Here is an 18,684-nt window from a genome sequence, read left to right as displayed (position 1 = left end):
GGGTGGGGGGGAGTGCGCAAGTGGCTGCGTGGCGTTTGGTTGCCGGTAGCGTTTGGTTGCCGGCCGGGGTTAAACTGCGACACAGGATGGAAATGAAGTCTGTGGCATATGTGGGGCTCGAAGGCAAGCTCCTTCCCCAAATCCTCAGTGCAACCCTTGGGTCTTTCCAGACGCGTCTGTCCTGGGTCACGAGAGTCCAGTTTCAAGGTCACTTGTGGCTGATCCACAAGCGCAGCGGGATCCCACCAGGAGCTGGCCAAAGACGTTCTGTGTTTCCAGCTCCTTTCCCCAAGCCCTCCAGCCCGTGATGACCTGTGTTCCCTTCCTCCCCCAGTGCAGCCTCCCCCTCCTCCCTGAGCAGGCCCACTTTCAGCCCTTTGCAGGGACTCTTTCCCTTTGTGCCCGCCTTGTCTGCCTGCAGCCTGCCTCGCTTGGCAGGTGCCGGGCGTGGAAGTCCTTGCCTCGCACAGGAGACTGACTTGAGCTGAAGCCTGGTTTGCTGTGAGCACCGAAACATTTTATTTCAAGCACGTGGTCAGCCTCATCAGGTGTGTGCGTCCCGAGGCACGGGCGCAGGGCAGAGCAGCCCTTTGACGCTGAGGTGGCCTTTGCATCGGCAGGCATTGCCCCAAAGGAAACGGTGGTGGCACACTGCAGCCTGCCCTGCGTGCCGTTTGTCCTGCTGCTCACACCGTTTTTCCCCTTAGGTAGTGCAGGAGCTCCTGCAGCCGGCTAAAGAAGTCCAGCAGCTTCTGGACTGGAAACGGGCAGGAGCCGCCCGACTGCGCTGCTGTGGGCCTTGGCCTCGGAACGGGGCTTGACGTGGTGACAAAATGACTCCAAGCGCGTGCTGTTGGAGTAGCCCTCACTGCTGGGCGCAGGCCCATCTGTAGCAGGATCCAGTCGTAGAAGTGCTGAGTGGAGGTGTAGACTCCGGGCTGCCTGGCTCGGGCACAGCCTCTCCCCCAGCTGGTGACACCAACAAGCCAGAAGTAGTCTGCACTGCTGTCTTGGCACACGAGAGGCCCACCGCTGTCCCCCTGCAGAGGAGGAGAGAGGACAAAGGGGTTGTTGGGTGGCCACCGTCAGCACGGGGGTTGGCTCCTTCTCTCTGACGGCACCTGCCGGAGCTGTGTTCCCTGCAGAGCGAGGCTGTGTCGAGCGAGCCTTGCCTGGGAAGGGGTGGTGGGCTTGTAAGGTGGGGCTGGCTCTCCTCACTGCACGGTGATGGTGGGTGTGTGGAAGAGAGCTGTGGCAGGCTTGGGATGGGGAGCCGTGGGCTGCCAGGAACACTAGGAGGGCTTTCTGGGCAGAGTGCCATGCCTCTGGGACAAGAGGGGCACTGGGCAGGGGCCTGCCGATGGGGAAGGGGGTATAAGCCCCCCCGGCGGTGGGGACCTGAAGTGGGAGGGGCACTGGCCAGGCCAAGCACATGCCGGGCCATGTTGGCGTAGTTGCGTGTGGCGGGGCTGCCTGTGCTACGGGGCTTGGCTCGTAGCACGCTCCTACCTGGCAGGTGTCAATGCCGCCCTGCGGATAGCCAGCACAGACGTTGTGCGTGTGGATGGCCCCTCTGTACCACCGGCTGCTGTTACAGACGTTGACATCAATGAGGCGGACCTGGGCCTCCTGCAGCACATCCGTTGATCGTCCAGCTGTGAGCACAGGAAGGAATTAGCAAGCAGCAGCTCACTGGCACTTCTCCTCCCCTGCCTGGCGGAATCCCTTGCCTCGCCCGCGCTTGGCTTTGCATCCTGAGAGGCGTTATAGCGGCATTTGCCTTCCGCCTTGCTCTGGGGAAAGGGCTCAGGCCCATCTCTCAAGAGGCATACGTCCCCGCAGGCTGACTCGGGCTCTGGCCTCTGCTGTCAGGAAGCATAAGCAATGGCCCCGAGCGTGCCAAGCTTGCGCTCGGCACACGAGTACTTCCGCGGTACTCACATCTTGCAGTCGTGGCACCCCAGCCGCTGATGTAGCAGTTTTTCAGCTGCGAGACTCTCAGCGAGGCATCGGGCACGCAGGCAAGCTGAACGTAGGCGTTGCACTGCACAGGCTGGTCCAGCTCCAGCAAGGCAATGTCGTTCCTCTGCGTGATGTTACTGTAGCCTTGGTGAAGGAGCAGCCGCTTGATGTTGCGCACCTGGGCCTCAGGGCCCAGCTGAGTCAGCCGCGTGGCACCGATCACCACGCGCCACATGGTGATGTAGCTGGAAGGCAAATGGGGAGAGGACTCAGAGGGAGCACAGCCACGTGCTGCAGCAGCCCAGCCGTTGCCCTGCCTTCCGCTTGACGAGGGAGAGAGGAGAGCAGCGCTCGGGAGGGTGTGACTGGCCTCGCGTGCCTTAGGCTCAAGGAGCACCCAGGCCCTGGGTGTCCTGCGAGGAAACGGGGCGGGAGTAGCCCGTGCTGCTGCGCACGGGGCAAGCGCTAGTGTTGTGGGGCTATGCGCGTTCCCGGTGGCGCCTTACCTGGCCTCGATGAAGCAGTGGGCTGCTGTCAGGACCCACTGTGCGCTGATGAGGGAGCCTCCGCAGGTATGACCCGTGCCCGCTTGCCAGGGATTCTGGATGCTGACGATCCAGGGCCAGGCCCCTGCCTGGGCATCTGTGCCACCCACGACGCGCGACATGCCGTACTGAAAAGCCATGGGCCGGAGCCCGCAGGTCCCTCTGTAAAGAGAAACTCCTTAGTGTCCTGCTGGATGGCTGGCGCCCCTACGGCTCACGGTCAGCCGTCTTCCCTCCCCACAAGGCGCTGCCTGGCCAGCAGGGCTGGGGAAGCCTGTGGGGCACGTGTGTGTCCACACCCTGCCTCTTTCTGCTTTAGCCCCGTAGGTGAGTACTGCCAACAGCCTGCGTGCTGGCAAGGAAATGAGCCTCCCACACTGGCTGCCCTCCAGCCAAGCCCACAAGGGCTTGCCCAAGCTCCCTCCCAGAGCCTCGGGCCACTTACCCACAGCTGTCCCATGTGCCGTACGCAGGACAGCACATGGCCAGCAGGATGAGGAGGAGGCGCAGCAAATCCATCCCTGCCAGTGACACGTGGCAGCTGCAAGGAGGAGGGCTTGTCACCGCCAGTGCAGCCGCCAACATACTGCCCCCCGAACTCGCGGTGCCCAGGATGCCCTTGGCCCCGGGGGTGATGTCACAGAGTGGCTGGTTGCCACGGGGCTGGGCGTGGTGGCCTCTGCGGGGAGGGGGGGCAACAGGAGGGTTCCAAGCAGGACGGGAGGCAGGAGCTGGGATCGCACAGCCCCCACAGAGCCCCGTGGAATGCTCCCTTTGTGCGATGAGGGTGGGCAGGCCCCGTGGCAGGCAGCAGCGCCTGGCTCCCGGCTCTGCCTGCTAACAGCTCACAGGAAAAACCAAGCGTGGCGGCGCTACCTCTTTGCGAAGGTCACTGCCGCCCTGCTCTCGGCAGCCCTTTGCCACCTGCTCCTGCCCAATAAAGAGACACACAACAGAGAACGCAACCACTAGAGGCAGCACGCACATGCTTGGCTCTTGAAGAGACACTCTCTTGATGGTCGTGGCAGGCAAGCAGTGACGGGCAAGCCAAATAAGCCAAGCCTAGCCCAGCAGTGCCAACCTTCCTGCACGCAGCACAGGGAAAGGCACACGCAGCACAGTCCTCACTGGCTATGTCAGCCACAGCAATGCCCTCTGGCAGGCTTCGTGTCCCTGCTCTCTCTGGGTTGGATTGTGGTTCTGGAGCAACACTGCAGAGGGCAGCTGTGGCACCTGCTATGCACGGCCGTGGACATACAATCAGAACGCCAAAAAGGCGCCTTCGAAGTCCAATGCTGTAAAACAGACATTAGAATCCCCTGTCGCTGTTAAGAAAGTGGGAGGATTAGGCAGCACCGGGTGTTGGTCAATCGCTATCTCATTAACAGCCCTTAGATGTTGTACTACATGCTGCTCCTGGGCATGTGGCTTTGCAACAACCCCTGTTTTAGGCAATTATGACTTCTAGGCTCCAGTCCGAGCCAGGATTCCAACTTCATAGGATACTGGTTTTGTCTTAGCGGCTTCGCTCCCGGTTTCAATTCCACACTTGCTGGTGCTGCTGGGCTGAGCAACCCCCTGGCCCAAGGCAGCTGCTGCCGTGTGGACACAAGCTCTGCCACCTAGGAGGGTCCCAGTGTGCAGGGCTTTTCGGATGGCAGCAAGGCGGTCACAGGCCATGACGCTCAGAAGTAAAGACTCTGCACGGAGATAGTTCAAGCTGAAAATCATTCGGTAAATATGCAGACCTTGCAACTGGTGCTTCAGCACTTGTGTTTAACAGACTGACTAACAAGGACACTACGGTCTGCACGTGTCGATACCGATCGACTAGCTACGTTGTAAGCAAGAACTATGTTGTCTGCAAGATGTACGAGCCGGGAAGAGAACCAGTACAACCTGGCCCTGCGCTTGCTGGTGTGGGCTCCTCAGAACTGCGCGCCAAAGGGAAAAGTACATCCTGAGGAAGGGTGCGAGCCTTCCTCCCAGAGAGCCCAGCCCAGGACCAGCAGGTGTCAATGCACCCGCGCCAGAGTGAGGAGGCTTATGATACTGAGTTCCTGGACCGAATGGTAATAACCCCGCCTTTTCTTGGGAATCTAATGAATATGTATGCTTCTGTGTAATAGGGATCTGCTTACTTAAGCCCTGGGTGTGCAAGTGAGGAGGAGCGATCCCCCTTGCAGCCGGAGCCCCGATAAACATACCTGCTTGATAACCCTCCTTGAGTTGTAGAGTTTGATTCCGCACGTCAGCACCAATCAAGAAGGCTACAAAGACCTGTGCAGCACATGCCGAGTAGGAGATGGCCCCGTGTCCTGGTTTCAGCTGGCATGGAGTTAACTTTCTTCTTCGTAGCTAGTGAAGTGCTGTGTTTTGGCTATGATGTGAGAACAACGTTGGTAGCCGCACTGATGTTTTCGGTTGTTGCTGCCTAGCGTTTCTGCTAAGTCAAGGCCTTTTTGGTTTCTTGGGCCTTGCCAGCCAGAGTGCTGGAGGGGCACAAGAGACTGGGCAGGGACACAGCCAGGTCAGCTGACCTGAACCAGCCACAGAGGTATTCCATCCCGTGGGACGTCATGCTTGGTATAGAAACTTGGAGGGTTAGCTGGCGGGGGGATTCTTGCTCAGGGACTGGCTAGGCATCGGTCAGCGGGTGGTGAGCAGTTGTACTGGGCATCATTTCCTTTTTTTCCTTCTCCCTTCCTTTTGATTTTACCCTTTCCCCCCACCTTTCCATCCTAATCGTTATTGTTGTTATTCTTCTTCTTCTTGGTATTGTTACTGTTGTTCTTCACTCTTTCTTCTGTTTAAATTATTACATTGTTCTTATCTCAACCCTCCACTTTTACATTGCTTTCTGATTCTCCTCCCCACCCCTCCGGGTGGGGGGGAGTGCGCAAGTGGCTGCGTGGCGTTTGGTTGCCGGTAGTGTTTGGTTGCCGGCTGGGGTTAAACTGCGACACAGGATGGAAATGAAGTCTTTGGCATATGTGGGGCTCGAAGGCAAGCTCCTTCCCCAAATCCTCAGTGCAACCCTTGGGTCTTTCCAGACGCGTCTGTCCTGGGTCACGAGAGTCCAGTTTCAAGGTCACTTGTGGCTCATCCACAAGCGCAGCGGGATCCCACCAGGAGCTGGCCAAAGACATTCTGTGTTTCCAGCTCCTTTCCCCAAGCCCTCCAGCCCATGATGACCTGTGTTCCCTTCCTCCCCCAGTGCAGCCTCCCCCTCCTCCCTGAGCAGGCCCACTTTCAGCCCTTTGCAGGGACTCTTTCCCTTTGTGCCCGCCTTGTCTGCCTGCAGCCTGCCTCGCTTGGCAGGTGCCGGGCGTGGAAGTCCTTGCCTCGCACAGGAGACTGACTTGAGCTGAAGCCTGGTTTGCTGTGAGCACCGAAACATTTTATTTCAAGCGCGTGGTCAGCCTCATCAGGTGTGTGCATCCCGAGGCACGGGCGCAGGGCAGAGCAGCCCTTTGACGCTGAGGTGGCCTTTGCATCGGCAGGCATTGCCCCAAAGGAAACGGTGGTGGCACACTGCAGCCTGCCCTGCGTGCCGTTTGTCCTGCTGCTCACACCGTTTTTCCCCTTAGGTACTGCAGGAGCTCCTGCAGCCGGCTAAAGAAGTCCAGCAGCTTCCGGACTGGAAATGGGCAGGAGCCGCCCGACTGCGCTGCTGTGGGCCTTGGCCTCGGAACGGGGCTTGACGTGGTGACAAAATGACTCCAAGCGCGTGCTGTTGGAGTAGCCCTCACTGCTGGGCGCAGGCCCATCTGTAGCAGGATCCAGTCGTAGAAGTGCTGAGTGGAGGTGTAGACTCCGGGCTGCCTGGCTCGGGCACAGCCTCTCCCCCAGCTGGTGACACCAACAAGCCAGAAGTAGTCTGCGCTGCTGTCTTGGCACACGAGAGGCCCACCGCTGTCCCCCTGCAGAGGAGGAGAGAGGACAAAGGGGTTGTTGGGTGGCCACCGTCAGCACGGGGGTTGGCTCCTTCTCTCTGACGGCACCTGCCGGAGCTGTGTTCCCTGCAGAGCGAGGCTGTGTCGAGCGAGCCTTGCCTGGGAAGGGGTGGTGGGCTTGTAAGGTGGGGCTGGCTCTCCTCACTGCACGGTGATGGTGGGTGTGTGGAAGAGAGCTGTGGCAGGCTTGGGATGGGGAGCCGTGGGCTGCCAAGAACACTAGGAGGGCTTTCTGGGCAGAGTGCCATGCCTCTGGGACAAGAGGGGCACTGGGCAGGGGCCTGCCGATGGGGAAGGGGGTATAAGCCCCCCCGGCGGTGGGGACCTGAAGTGGGAGGGGCACTGGCCAGGCCAAGCACATGCCGGGCCATGTTGGCGTAGTTGCGTGTGGCGGGGCTGCCTGTGCTACGGGGCTTGGCTCGTAGCACGCTCCTACCTGGCAGGTGTCAATGCCGCCCTGCGGATAGCCAGCACAGACGTTGTGCGTGTGGATGGCCCCTCTGTACCACCGGCTGCTGTTACAGACGTTGACATCAATGAGGCGGACCTGGGCCTCCTGCAGCACATCCGTTGATCGTCCAGCTGTGAGCACAGGAAGGAATTAGCAAGCAGCAGCTCACTGGCACTTCTCCTCCCCTGCCTGGCGGAATCCCTTGCCTCGCCCGCGCTTGGCTTTGCATCCTGAGAGGCGTTATAGCGGCATTTGCCTTCCGCCTTGCTCTGGGGAAAGGGCTCAGGCCCATCTCTCAAGAGGCATACGTCCCCGCAGGCTGACTCGGGCTCTGGCCTCTGCTGTCAGGAAGCCCAAGCAATGGCCCCGAGCGTGCCAAGCTTGCGCTCGGCACACGAGTACTTCCGCGGTACTCACATCTTGCAGTCGTGGCACCCCAGCCGCTGATGTAGCAGTTTTTCAGCTGCGAGACTCTCAGCAAGGCATCGGGCACGCAGGCAAGCTGAACGTAGGCGTTGCACTGCACAGGCTGGTCCAGCTCCAGCAAGGCAATGTCGTTCCTCTGCGTGATGTTACTGTAGCCTTGGTGAAGGAGCAGCCGCTTGATGTTGCGCACCTGGGCCTCAGGGCCCAGCTGAGTCAGCCGCGTGGCACCGATCACCACGCGCCACATGGTGATGTAGCTGGAAGGCAAATGGGGAGAGGACTCAGAGGGAGCACAGCCACGTGCTGCAGCAGCCCAGCCGTTGCCCTGCCTTCCGCTTGACGAGGGAGAGAGGAGAGCAGCGCTCGGGAGGGTGTGACTGGCCTCGCGTGCCTTAGGCTCAAGGAGCACCCAGGCCCTGGGTGTCCTGCGAGGAAACGGGGCGGGAGTAGCCCGTGCTGCTGCGCACGGGGCAAGCGCTAGTGTTGTGGGGCTATGCGCGTTCCCGGTGGCGCCTTACCTGGCCTCGATGAAGCAGTGGGCTGCTGTCAGGACCCACTGTGCGCTGATGAGGGAGCCTCCGCAGGTATGACCCGTGCCCGCTTGCCAGGGATTCTGGATGCTGACGATCCAGGGCCAGGCCCCTGCCTGGGCATCTGTGCCACCCACGACGCGCGACATGCCGTACTGAAAAGCCATGGGCCGGAGCCCGCAGGTCCCTCTGTAAAGAGAAACTCCTTAGTGTCCTGCTGGATGGCTGGCGCCCCTACGGCTCACGGTCAGCCGTCTTCCCTCCCCACAAGGCGCTGCCTGGCCAGCAGGGCTGGGGAAGCCTGTGGGGCACGTGTGTGTCCACACCCTGCCTCTTTCTGCTTTAGCCCCGTAGGTGAGTACTGCCAACAGCCTGCGTGCTGGCAAGGAAATGAGCCTCCCACACTGGCTGCCCTCCAGCCAAGCCCACAAGGGCTTGCCCAAGCTCCCTCCCAGAGCCTCGGGCCACTTACCCACAGCTGTCCCATGTGCCGTACGCAGGACAGCACATGGCCAGCAGGATGAGGAGGAGGCGCAGCAAATCCATCCCTGCCAGTGACACGTGGCAGCTGCAAGGAGGAGGGCTTGTCACCGCCAGTGCAGCCGCCAACATACTGCCCCCCGAACTCGCGGTGCCCAGGATGCCCTTGGCCCCGGGGGTGATGTCACAGAGTGGCTGGTTGCCACGGGGCTGGGCGTGGTGGCCTCTGCGGGGAGGGGGGCAACAGGAGGGGTTCCAAGCAGGACGGGAGGCAGGAGCTGGGATCGCACAGCCCCCACAGAGCCCCGTGGAATGCTCCCTTTGCGCGATGAGGGTGGGCAGGCCCCGTGGCAGGCAGCAGCGCCTGGCTCCCGGCTCTGCCTGCTAACAGCTCACAGGAAAAACCAAGCGTGGCGGCGCTACCTCTTTGCGAAGGTCACTGCCGCCCTGCTCTCGGCAGCCCTTTGCCACCTGCTCCTGCCCAATAAAGAGACACACAACAGAGAACGCAACCACTAGAGGCAGCACGCGCATGCTTGGCTCTTGAAGAGACACTCTCTTGATGGTCATGGCAGGCAAGCAGTGACGGGCAAGCCAAATAAGCCAAGCCTAGCCCAGCAGTGCCAACCTTCCTGCACGCAGCACAGGGGAAGGCACACGCAGCACAGTCCTCACTGGCTATGTCAGCCACAGCAACGCCCTCTGGCAGGCTTCGTGTCCCTGCTCTCTCTGGGTTGGATTGTGGTTCTGGAGCAACACTGCAGAGGGCAGCTGTGGCACCTGCTATGCACGGCCGTGGACATACAATCAGAACGCCAAAAAGGCGCCTTCGAAGTCCAATGCTGTAAAACAGACATTAGAATCCCCTGTCGCTGTTAAGAAAGTGGGAGGATTAGGCAGCACCGGGTGTTGGTCAATCGCTATCTCATTAACAGCCCTTAGAAGTTGTACTACATGCTGCTCCTGGGCATGTGGCTTTGCAACAACCCCTGTTTTAGGCAATTATGACTTCTAGGCTCCAGTCCGAGCCAGGATTCCAACTTCATAGGATACTGGTTTTGTCTTAGCGGCTTCGCTCCCGGTTTCAATTCCACACTTGCTGGTGCTGCTGGGCTGAGCAACCCCCTGGCCCAAGGCAGCTGCTGCCGTGTGGACACAAGCTCTGCCACCTAGGAGGGTCCCAGTGTGCAGGGCTTTTTGGATGGCAGCAAGGCGGTCACAGGCCATGACGCTCAGAAGTAAAGACTCTGCACGGAGATAGTTCAAGCTGAAAATCATTCGGTAAATATGCAGACCTTGCAACTGGTGCTTCAGCACTTGTGTTTAACAGACTGACTAACAAGGACACTACGGTCTGCACGTGTCGATACCGATCGACTAGCTACGTTGTAAGCAAGAACTATGTTGTCTGCAAGATGTACGAGCCGGGAAGAGAACCAGTACAACCTGGCTCTGCGCTTGCTGGTGTGGGCTCCTCAGAACTGCGCGCCAAAGGGAAAAGTACATCCTGAGGAAGGGTGCGAGCCTTCCTCCCAGAGAGCCCAGCCCAGGACCAGCAGGTGTCAATGCACCCGCGCCAGAGTGAGGAGGCTTATGATACTGAGTTCCTGGACCGAATGGTAATAACCCCGCCTTTTCTTGGGAATCTAATGAATATGTATGCTTCTGTGTAATAGGGATCTGCTTACTTAAGCCCTGGGTGTGCAAGTGAGGAGGAGCGATCCCCCTTGCAGCCGGAGCCCCGATAAACATACCTGCTTGATAACCCTCCTTGAGTTGTAGAGTTTGATTCCGCACGTCAGCACCAATCAAGAAGGCTACAAGACCTGTGCAGCACATGCCGAGTAGGAGATGGCCCCCGTGTCCTGGTTTCAGCTGGCATGGAGTTAACTTTCTTCTTCGTAGCTAGTGAAGTGCTGTGTTTTGGCTATGATGTGAGAACAACGTTGGTAGCCGCACTGATGTTTTCGGTTGTTGCTGCCTAGCGTTTCTGCTAAGTCAAGGCCTTTTTGGTTTCTTGGGCCTTGCCAGCCAGAGTGCTGGAGGGGCACAAGAGACTGAGAAGGGACACAGCCAGGTCAGCTGACCTGAACCAGCCACAGAGGTATTCCATCCCGTGGGACGTCATGCTTGGTATAGAAACTTGGAGGGTTAGCTGGCGGGGGGATTCTTGCTCAGGGACTGGCTGGGCATCGGTCAGCGGGTGGTGAGCAGTTGTACTGGGCATCATTTCCTTTTTTTCCTTTCCCTTCCTTTTGATTTTAACCCTTTCCCCCCACCTTTCCATCCTAATCGTTATTGTTGTTCTTCTTCTTCTTCTTGGTATTGTTACTGTTGTTCTTCACTCTTTCTTCTGTTTAACATTATTACATTGTTCTTATCTCACCCTCCAGCTTTACATTGCTTTCTGATTCTCCTCCCCACCCCTCCGGGTGGGGGGGGGGGGAGTGCACAAGTGGCTGCGTGGCGTTTGGTTGCCGGTAGCGTTTGGTTGCCGGCCGGGGTTAAACCGCGACACAGGATGGAAATGAAGTCTGTGGCATATGTGGGGCTCGAAGGCAAGCTCCTTCCCCCAAATCCTCAGTGCAACCCTTGGGTGTTTCCAGACGCGTCTGTCCTGGGTCACGAGAGTCCAGTTTCAAGGTCACTTGTGGCTGATCCACAAGCGCAGCGGGATCCCACCAGAGCTGGCCAAAGACGTTCTGTGTTTCCAGCTCCTTTCCCCAAGCCCTCCAGCCCGTGATGACCTGTGTTCCCTTCCTCCCCCAGTGCAGCCTCCCCCTCCTCCCTGAGCAGGCCCACTTTCAGCCCTTTGCAGGGACTCTTTCCCTTTGTGCCCGCCCTTGTCTGCCTGCAGCCTGCCTCGCTTGGCAGGTGCCGGGCGTGGAAGTCCTTGCCTCGCACAGGAGACTGACTTGAGCTGAAGCCTGGTTTGCTGTGAGCACCGAAACATTTTATTTCAAGCACGTGGTCAGCCTCATCAGGTGTGTGCGTCCCGAGGCACGGGCGCAGGGCAGAGCAGCCCTTTGACGCTGAGGTGGCCTTTGCATCGGCAGGCATTGCCCCAAAGGAAACGGTGGTGGCACACTGCAGCCTGCCCTGCGTGCCGTTTGTCCTGCTGCTCCACACCGTTTTTCCCCTTAGGTAGTGCAGGAGCTCCTGCAGCCGGCTAAAGAAGTCCAGCAGCTTCTGGACTGGAAACGGGCAGGAGCCGCCCGACTGCGCTGCTGTGGGCCTTGGCCTCGGAACGGGGCTTGAGGTGGTGACAAAATGACTCCAAGCGCGTGCTGTTGGAGTAGCCCTCACTGCTGGGCGCAGGCCCATCTGTAGCAGGATCCAGTCGTAGAAGTGCTGAGTGGAGGTGTAGACTCCGGGCTGCCTGGCTCGGGCACAGCCTCTCCCCCAGCTGGTGACACCAACAAGCCAGAAGTAGTCTGCACTGCTGTCTTGGCACACGAGAGGCCCCACCGCTGTCCCCCTGCAGAGGAGGAGAGAGGACAAAGGGGTTGTTGGGTGGCCACCGTCAGCACGCGGTTTGGCTCCTTCTCTCTGACGGCACCTGCCGGAGCTGTGTTCCCCTGCCAGAGCGAGGCTGTGTCGAGCGAGCCTTGCCTGGGAAGGGGTGGTGGGCTTGTAAGGTGGGGCTGGCTCTCCTCACTGCACGGTGATGGTGGGTGTGTGGAAGAGAGCTGTGGCAGGCTTGGGATGGGGAGCCGTGGGCTGCCAGGAACACTAGGAGGGCTTTCTGGGCAGAGTGCCATGCCTCTGGGACAAGAGGGGCACTGGGCAGGGGGGCCTGCCGATGGGGAAGGGGGTATAAGCCCCCCCGGCGGTGGGGACCTGAAGTGGGAGGGGCACTGGCCAGGCCAAGCACATGCCGGGCCATGTTGGCGTAGTTGCGTGTGGCGGGGCTGCCTGTGCTACGGGGCTTGGCTCGTAGCACGCTCCTACCTGGCAGGTGTCAATGCCGCCCTGCGGATAGCCAGCACAGACGTTGTGCGTGTGGATGGCCCCTCTGTACCACCGGCTGCTGTTACAGACGTTGACATCAATGAGGCGGACCTGGGCCTCCTGCAGCACATCCGTTGATCGTCCAGCTGCGAGCACAGGAAGGAATTAGCAAGCAGCAGCTCACTGGCACTTCTCCTCCCCTGCCTGGCGGAATCCCTTGCCTCGCCCGCGCTTGGCTTTGCATCCTGAGAGGCGTTATAGCGGCATTTGCCTTCCGCCTTGCTCTGGGGAAAGGGCTCAGGCCATCTCTCAAGAGGCATACGTCCCCGCAGGCTGACTCGGGCTCTGGCCTCTGCTGTCAGGAAGCCCAAGCAATGGCCCCGAGCGTGCCAAGCTTGCGCTCGGCACACGAGTACTTCCGCGGTACTCACATCTTGCAGTCGTGGACCCCAGCCGCTGATGTAGCAGTTTTTCAGCTGCGAGACTCTCAGCGAGGCATCGGGCACGCAGGCAAGCTGAACGTAGGCGTTGCACTGCACAGGCTGGTCCAGCTCCAGCAAGGCAATGTCGTTCCTCTGCGTGATGTTACTGTAGCCTTGTGTGAAGGAGCAGCCGCTTGATGTTGCGCACCTGGGCCTCAGGGCCCAGCTGAGTCAGCCGCGTGGCACCGATCACCACGCGCCACATGTAGTAGCTGGAAGGCAAATGGGGAGAGGACTCAGAGGGAGCACAGCCACGTGGCTGCCAGCAGCCCAGCCGTATGCCCTGCCTTCCGCTTGACGAGGGAGAGAGGAGAGCAGCGCTCGGGAGGGTGTGACTGGCCTCGCGTGCCTTAGGCTCAAGGAGCACCCAGGCCCCTGGGTGTCCTGCGAGGAAACGGGGCGGGAGTAGCCCGTGCTGCTGCGCACGGGGCAAGCCGCTAGTGTTGTGGGGCTATGCGCATTCCCGGTGGCGCCTTACCTGGCCTCGATGAAGCAGTGGGCTGCTGTCAGGACCCCACTGTGCGCTGATGAGGGAGCCTCCGCAGCGTATGACCCGTGCCCGCTTGCCAGGGATTCTGGATGCTGACGATCCAGGGCCAGGCCCCTGCCTGGGCATCTGTGCCACCACGACGCGCGACATGCCGTACTGAAAAGCCATGGGCCGGAGCCCGCAGGTTCCCTCTGTAAAGAGAAACTCCTTAGATGTCCTGCTGGATGGCTGGCGCCCCTACGGCTCACGGTCAGCCGTCTTCCCTCCCCACAAGGCGCTGCCTGGCCAGCAGGGCTGGGGAAGCCTGTGGGGCACGTGTGTGTCCACACCCTGCCTCTTTCTGCTTTAGCCCCCGTAGGTGAGTACTGCCAACAGCCTGCGTGCTGGCAAGGGAAATGAGCCTCCCACACTGGCTGCCCTCCAGCCAAGCCCACAAGGGCTTGCCCAAGCTCCCCTCCCAGAGCCTCGGGCCACTTACCCACAGCTGTCCCATGTGCCGTACGCAGGACAGCACATGGCCAGCAGGATGAGGAGGAGGCGCAGCAAATCCATCCCTGCCAGTGACACGTGGCAGCTGCAAGGAGGAGGGCTTGTCACCGCCAGTGCAGCCGCCAACATACTGCCCCCCGAACTCGCGGTGCCCAGGATGCCCTTGGCCCCGGGGGTGATGTCACAGAGTGGCTGGTTGCCACGGGGCTGGGCGTGGTGGCCTCTGCGGGGAGGGGGGCAACAGGAGGGGTTCCAAGCAGGACGGGAGGCAGGAGCCTGGGATCGCACAGCCCCCACAGAGCCCCGTGGAATGCTCCCTTTGCGCGATGAGGGTGGGCAGGCCCCGTGGCAGGCAGCAGCGCCTGGCTCCCGGCTCTGCCTGCTAACAGCTCACAGGAAAAACCAAGCGTGGCGGCGCTACCTCTTTGCGAAGGTCACTGCCGCCCTGCTCTCGGCAGCCCTTTGCCACCTGCTCCTGCCCAATAAAGAGACACACAACAGAGAACGCAACCACTAGAGGCAGCACGCGCATGCTTGGCTCTTGAAGAGACACTCTCTTGATGGTCATGGCAGGCAAGCAGTGACGGGCAAGCCAAATAAGCCAAGCCTAGCCCAGCAGTGCCAACCTTCCTGCACGCAGCACAGGGGAAGGCACACGCAGCACAGTCCTCACTGGCTATGTCAGCCACAGCAACGCCCTCTGGCAGGCTTCGTGTCCCTGCTCTCTCTGGGTTGGATTGTGGTTCTGGAGCAACACTGCAGAGGGCAGCTGTGGCACCTGCTATGCACGGCCGTGGACATACAATCAGAACGCCAAAAAGGCGCCTTCGAAGTCCAATGCTGTAAAACAGACATTAGAATCCCCTGTCGCTGTTAAGAAAGTGGGAGGATAGGCAGCACGGGTGTTGGTCAATCGCTATCTCATTAACAGCCCTTAGAAGTTGTACTACATGCTGCTCCTGGGCATGTGGCTTTGCAACAACCCCTGTTTTAGGCAATTATGACTTCTAGGCTCCAGTCCGAGCCAGGATTCCAACTTCATAGGATACTGGTTTTGTCTTAGCGGCTTCGCTCCCGGTTTCAATTCCACACTTGCTGGTGCTGCTGGGCTGAGCAACCACCACCCCTGGCCCAAGGCAGCTGCTGCCGTGTGGACACAAGCTCTGCCACCTAGGAGGGTCCCAGTGTGCAGGGCTTTTTTGGATGGCAGCAAGGCGGTCACAGGCCATGACGCTCAGAAGTAAAGGACTCTGCCACGGAGATAGTTCAAGCTGAAAATCATTCGGTAAAAATGCAGACCTTGCAACTGGTGCTTCAGCACTTGTGTTTAACAGACTGACTAACAAGGACACTACGGTCTGCACGTGTCGATACCGATCGACTAGCTACGTTGTAAGCAAGAACTATGTTGTCTGCAAGATGTACGAGCCGGGAAGAGAACCAGTACAAACTGGGCTCTGCGCTTGCTGGTGTGGGCTCCTCAGAACTGCGCGCCAAAGGGAAAAGTACATCCTGAGGAAGGGTGCGAGCCTTCCTCCCAGAGAGCCCAGCCCAGGACCAGCAGGTGTCAATGCACCCGCGCCAGAGTGAGGAGGCTTATGATACTGAGTTCCTGGACCGAATGGTAATAACCCCGCCTTTTCTTGGGAATCTAATGAATATGTATGCTTCTGTGTAATAGGGATCTGCTTACTTAAGCCCTGGGTGTGCAAGTGAGGAGGAGCGATCCCCCTTGCAGCCGGAGCCCCGATAAACATACCTGCTTGATAACCCTCCCTTGAGTTGTAGAGTTTGATTCCGCACGTCAGCACCAATCAAGAAGGCTACAAAGACCTGTGCAGCACATGCCGAGTAGGAGATGGCCCCGTGTCCTGGTTTCAGCTGGCATGGAGTTAACTTCTGTGTTTTGGCTATGATGTGAGAACAATGTTGGTAGCCACACTGATGTTTTCGGTTGTTGCTGCCTAGCGTTTCTGCTAAGTCAAGGCCTTTTTGGTTTCTTGGGCCTTGCCAGCCAGAGTGCTGGAGGGGCACAAGAGACTGGGCAGGGACACAGCCAGGTCAGCTGACCTGAACCAGCCACAGAGGTATTCCATCCCGTGGGACGTCATGCTTGGTATAGAAACTTGGAGGGTTAGCTGGTGGGGGGATTCTTGCTCAGGGACTGGCTGGGCATCGGTCAGCGGGTGGTGAGCAGTTGTACTGGGCATCATTTCCTTTTTTTCCTTCTCCCTTCCTTTTGATTTTACCCTTTTCCCCCACCTTTCCATCCTAATTGTTATTGTTGTTCTTCTTCTTGGTATTGTTACTTTTGTTCTTCACTCTTTCTTCTGTTTAAATTATTACATTGTTCTTATCTCAACCCTCCACTTTTACATTGCTTTCTGATTCTCCTCCCCACCCCTCCGGGGGGGGGGGGAGTGCACAAGTGGCTGCGTGGCGTTTGGTTGCCGGTAGTGTTTGGTTGCCGGCCGGGGTTAAACCGCGACACAGGATGGAAATGAAGTCTGTGGCATATGTGGGGCTCGAAGGCAAGCTCCTTCCCCAAATCCTCAGTGCAACCCTTGGGTCTTTCCAGACGCGTCTGTCCTGGGTCACGAGAGTCCAGTTTCAAGGTCACTTGTGGCTCATCCACAAGCGCAGCGGGATCCCACCAGGAGCTGGCCAAAGACGTTCTGTGTTTCCAGCTCCTTTCCCCAAGCCCTCCAGCCCGTGATGACCTGTGTTCCCTTCCTCCAGTGCAGCCTCCCCCTCCTCCCTGAGCAGGCCCACTTTCAGCCCTTTGCAGGGACTCTCCCTTTGTGCCCGCCTTGTCTGCCTGCAGCCTGCCTCGCTTGGCAGGTGCCGGGCGTGGACGTCCTTGCCTCGCACAGGAGACTGACTTGAGCTGAAGCCTGGTTTGCTGTGAGCACCGAAACATTTTATTTCAAGCACGTGGTCAGCCTCATCAGGTGTGTGCGTCCCGAGGCACGGGCGCAGGGCAGAGCAGCCCTTTGACGCTGAGGTGGCCTTTGCATCGGCAGGCATTGCCCCAAAGGAAACGGTGGTGGCACACTGCAGCCTGCCCTGCGTGCCGTTTGTCCTGCTGCTCACACCGTTTTTCCCCTTAGGTACTGCAGGAGCTCCTGCAGCCGGCTAAAGAAGTCCAGCAGCTTCTGGACTGGAAATGGGCAGGAGCCGCCCGACTGCGCTGCTGTGGGCCTTGGCCTCGGAACGGGGCTTGACGTGGTGACAAAATGACTCCAAGCGCGTGCTGTTGGAGTAGCCCTCACTGCTGGGCGCAGGCCCATCTGTAGCAGGATCCAGTCGTAGAAGTGCTGAGTGGAGGTGTAGACTCCGGGCTGCCTGGCTCGGGCACAGCCTCTCCCCCAGCTGGTGACCCCAACAAGCCAGAAGTAGTCTGCACTGCTGTCTTGGCACACGAGAGGCCCACCGCTGTCCCCCTGCAGAGGAGGAGAGAGGACAAAGGGGTTGTTGGGTGGCCACCGTCAGCACGGGGGTTGGCTCCTTCTCTCTGACGGCACCTGCCGGAGCTGTGTTCCCTGCAGAGCGAGGCTGTGTCGAGCGAGCCTTGCCTGGGAAGGGGTGGTGGGCTTGTAAGGTGGGGCTGGCTCTCCTCACTGCACGGTGATGGTGGGTGTGTGGAAGAGAGCTGTGGCAGGCTTGGGATGGGGAGCCGTGGGCTGCCAGGAACACTAGGAGGGCTTTCTGGGCAGAGTGCCATGCCTCTGGGACAAGAGGGGCACTGGGCAGGGGCCTGCCGATGGGGAAGGGGGTATAAGCCCCCCCGGCGGTGGGGACCTGAAGTGGGAGGGGCACTGGCCAGGCCAAGCACATGCCGGGCCATGTTGGCGTAGTTGCGTGTGGCGGGGCTGCCTGTGCTACGGGGCTTGGCTCGTAGCACGCTCCTACCTGGCAGGTGTCAATGCCGCCCTGCGGATAGCCAGCACAGACGTTGTGCGTGTGGATGGCCCCTCTGTACCACCGGCTGCTGTTACAGACGTTGACATCAATGAGGCGGACCTGGGCCTCCTGCAGCACATCCGTTGATCGTCCAGCTGCGAGCACAGGAAGGAATTAGCAAGCAGCAGCTCACTGGCACTTCTCCTCCCCTGCCTGGCGGAATCCCTTGCCTCGCCCGCGCTTGGCTTTGCATCCTGAGAGGCGTTATAGCGGCATTTGCCTTCCGCCTTGCTCTGGGGAAAGGGCTCAGGCCCATCTCTCAAGAGGCATACGTCCCCGCAGGCTGACTCGGGCTCTGGCCTCTGCTGTCAGGAAGCCCAAGCAATGGCCCCGAGCGTGCCAAGCTTGCGCTCGGCACACGAGTACTTCCGCGGTACTCACATCTTGCAGTCGTGGCACCCCAGCCGCTGATGTAGCAGTTTTTCAGCTGCGAGACTCTCAGCGAGGCATCGGGCACGCAGGCAAGCTGAACGTAGGCGTTGCACTGCACAGGCTGGTCCAGCTCCAGCAAGGCAATGTCGTTCCTCTGCGTGATGTTACTGTAGCCTTGGTGAAGGAGCAGCCGCTTGATGTTGCGCACCTGGGCCTCAGGGCCCAGCTGAGTCAGCCGCGTGGCACCGATCACCACGCGCCACATGGTGATGTAGCTGGAAGGCAAATGGGGAGAGGACTCAGAGGGAGCACAGCCACGTGCTGCAGCAGCCCAGCCGTTGCCCTGCCTTCCGCTTGACGAGGGAGAGAGGAGAGCAGCGCTCGGGAGGGTGTGACTGGCCTCGCGTGCCTTAGGCTCAAGGAGCACCCAGGCCCTGGGTGTCCTGCGAGGAAACGGGGCGGGAGTAGCCCGTGCTGCTGCGCACGGGGCAAGCGCTAGTGTTGTGGGGCTATGCGTGTTCCCGGTGGCGCCTTACCTGGCCTCGATGAAGCAGTGGGCTGCTGTCAGGACCCACTGTGCGCTGATG

The 18,684-nt window shown here is 59.8% G+C and overlaps 2 protein-coding genes and 1 pseudogene across 2 annotated transcripts; all 3 read right to left on the bottom strand.

Moving 5' to 3' along the window:
- Positions 1-686: 686 nt before the first annotated feature.
- LOC130145950 (acrosin-like) lies at positions 687-4,187 on the bottom strand (annotated as a pseudogene).
- A 1,767-nt stretch (positions 4,188-5,954) lies between these two features.
- On the bottom strand, positions 5,955-7,587 carry LOC130145536 (acrosin-like). The gene is made up of 3 exons (XM_056330417.1): positions 7,332-7,587; positions 6,900-7,045; positions 5,955-6,430 (listed from the first exon to the last, which is right to left on the bottom strand). Exons 1-3 carry the CDS (start codon positions 7,585-7,587, stop codon positions 6,077-6,079), a joined length of 756 nt encoding a protein of 251 aa, XP_056186392.1. The 3' UTR covers positions 5,955-6,076.
- A 10,333-nt stretch (positions 7,588-17,920) lies between these two features.
- LOC130145543 (acrosin-like) lies at positions 17,921-18,362 on the bottom strand. Its single transcript, XM_056330426.1, has one exon. It carries the CDS (start codon positions 18,360-18,362, stop codon positions 17,985-17,987), a length of 378 nt encoding a protein of 125 aa, XP_056186401.1. The 3' UTR covers positions 17,921-17,984.
- Between the last annotated feature and the right edge of the window lie 322 nt (positions 18,363-18,684).

Source organism: Falco biarmicus, chromosome 3 (assembly GCF_023638135.1).
Source record: "Falco biarmicus isolate bFalBia1 chromosome 3, bFalBia1.pri, whole genome shotgun sequence".
Taxonomy (NCBI): Eukaryota; Metazoa; Chordata; class Aves; order Falconiformes; family Falconidae; genus Falco; species Falco biarmicus.
The sequence above is the reverse complement of the archived record's forward strand: the minus strand, read 5'-3'. Positions and strand labels throughout refer to the sequence as shown.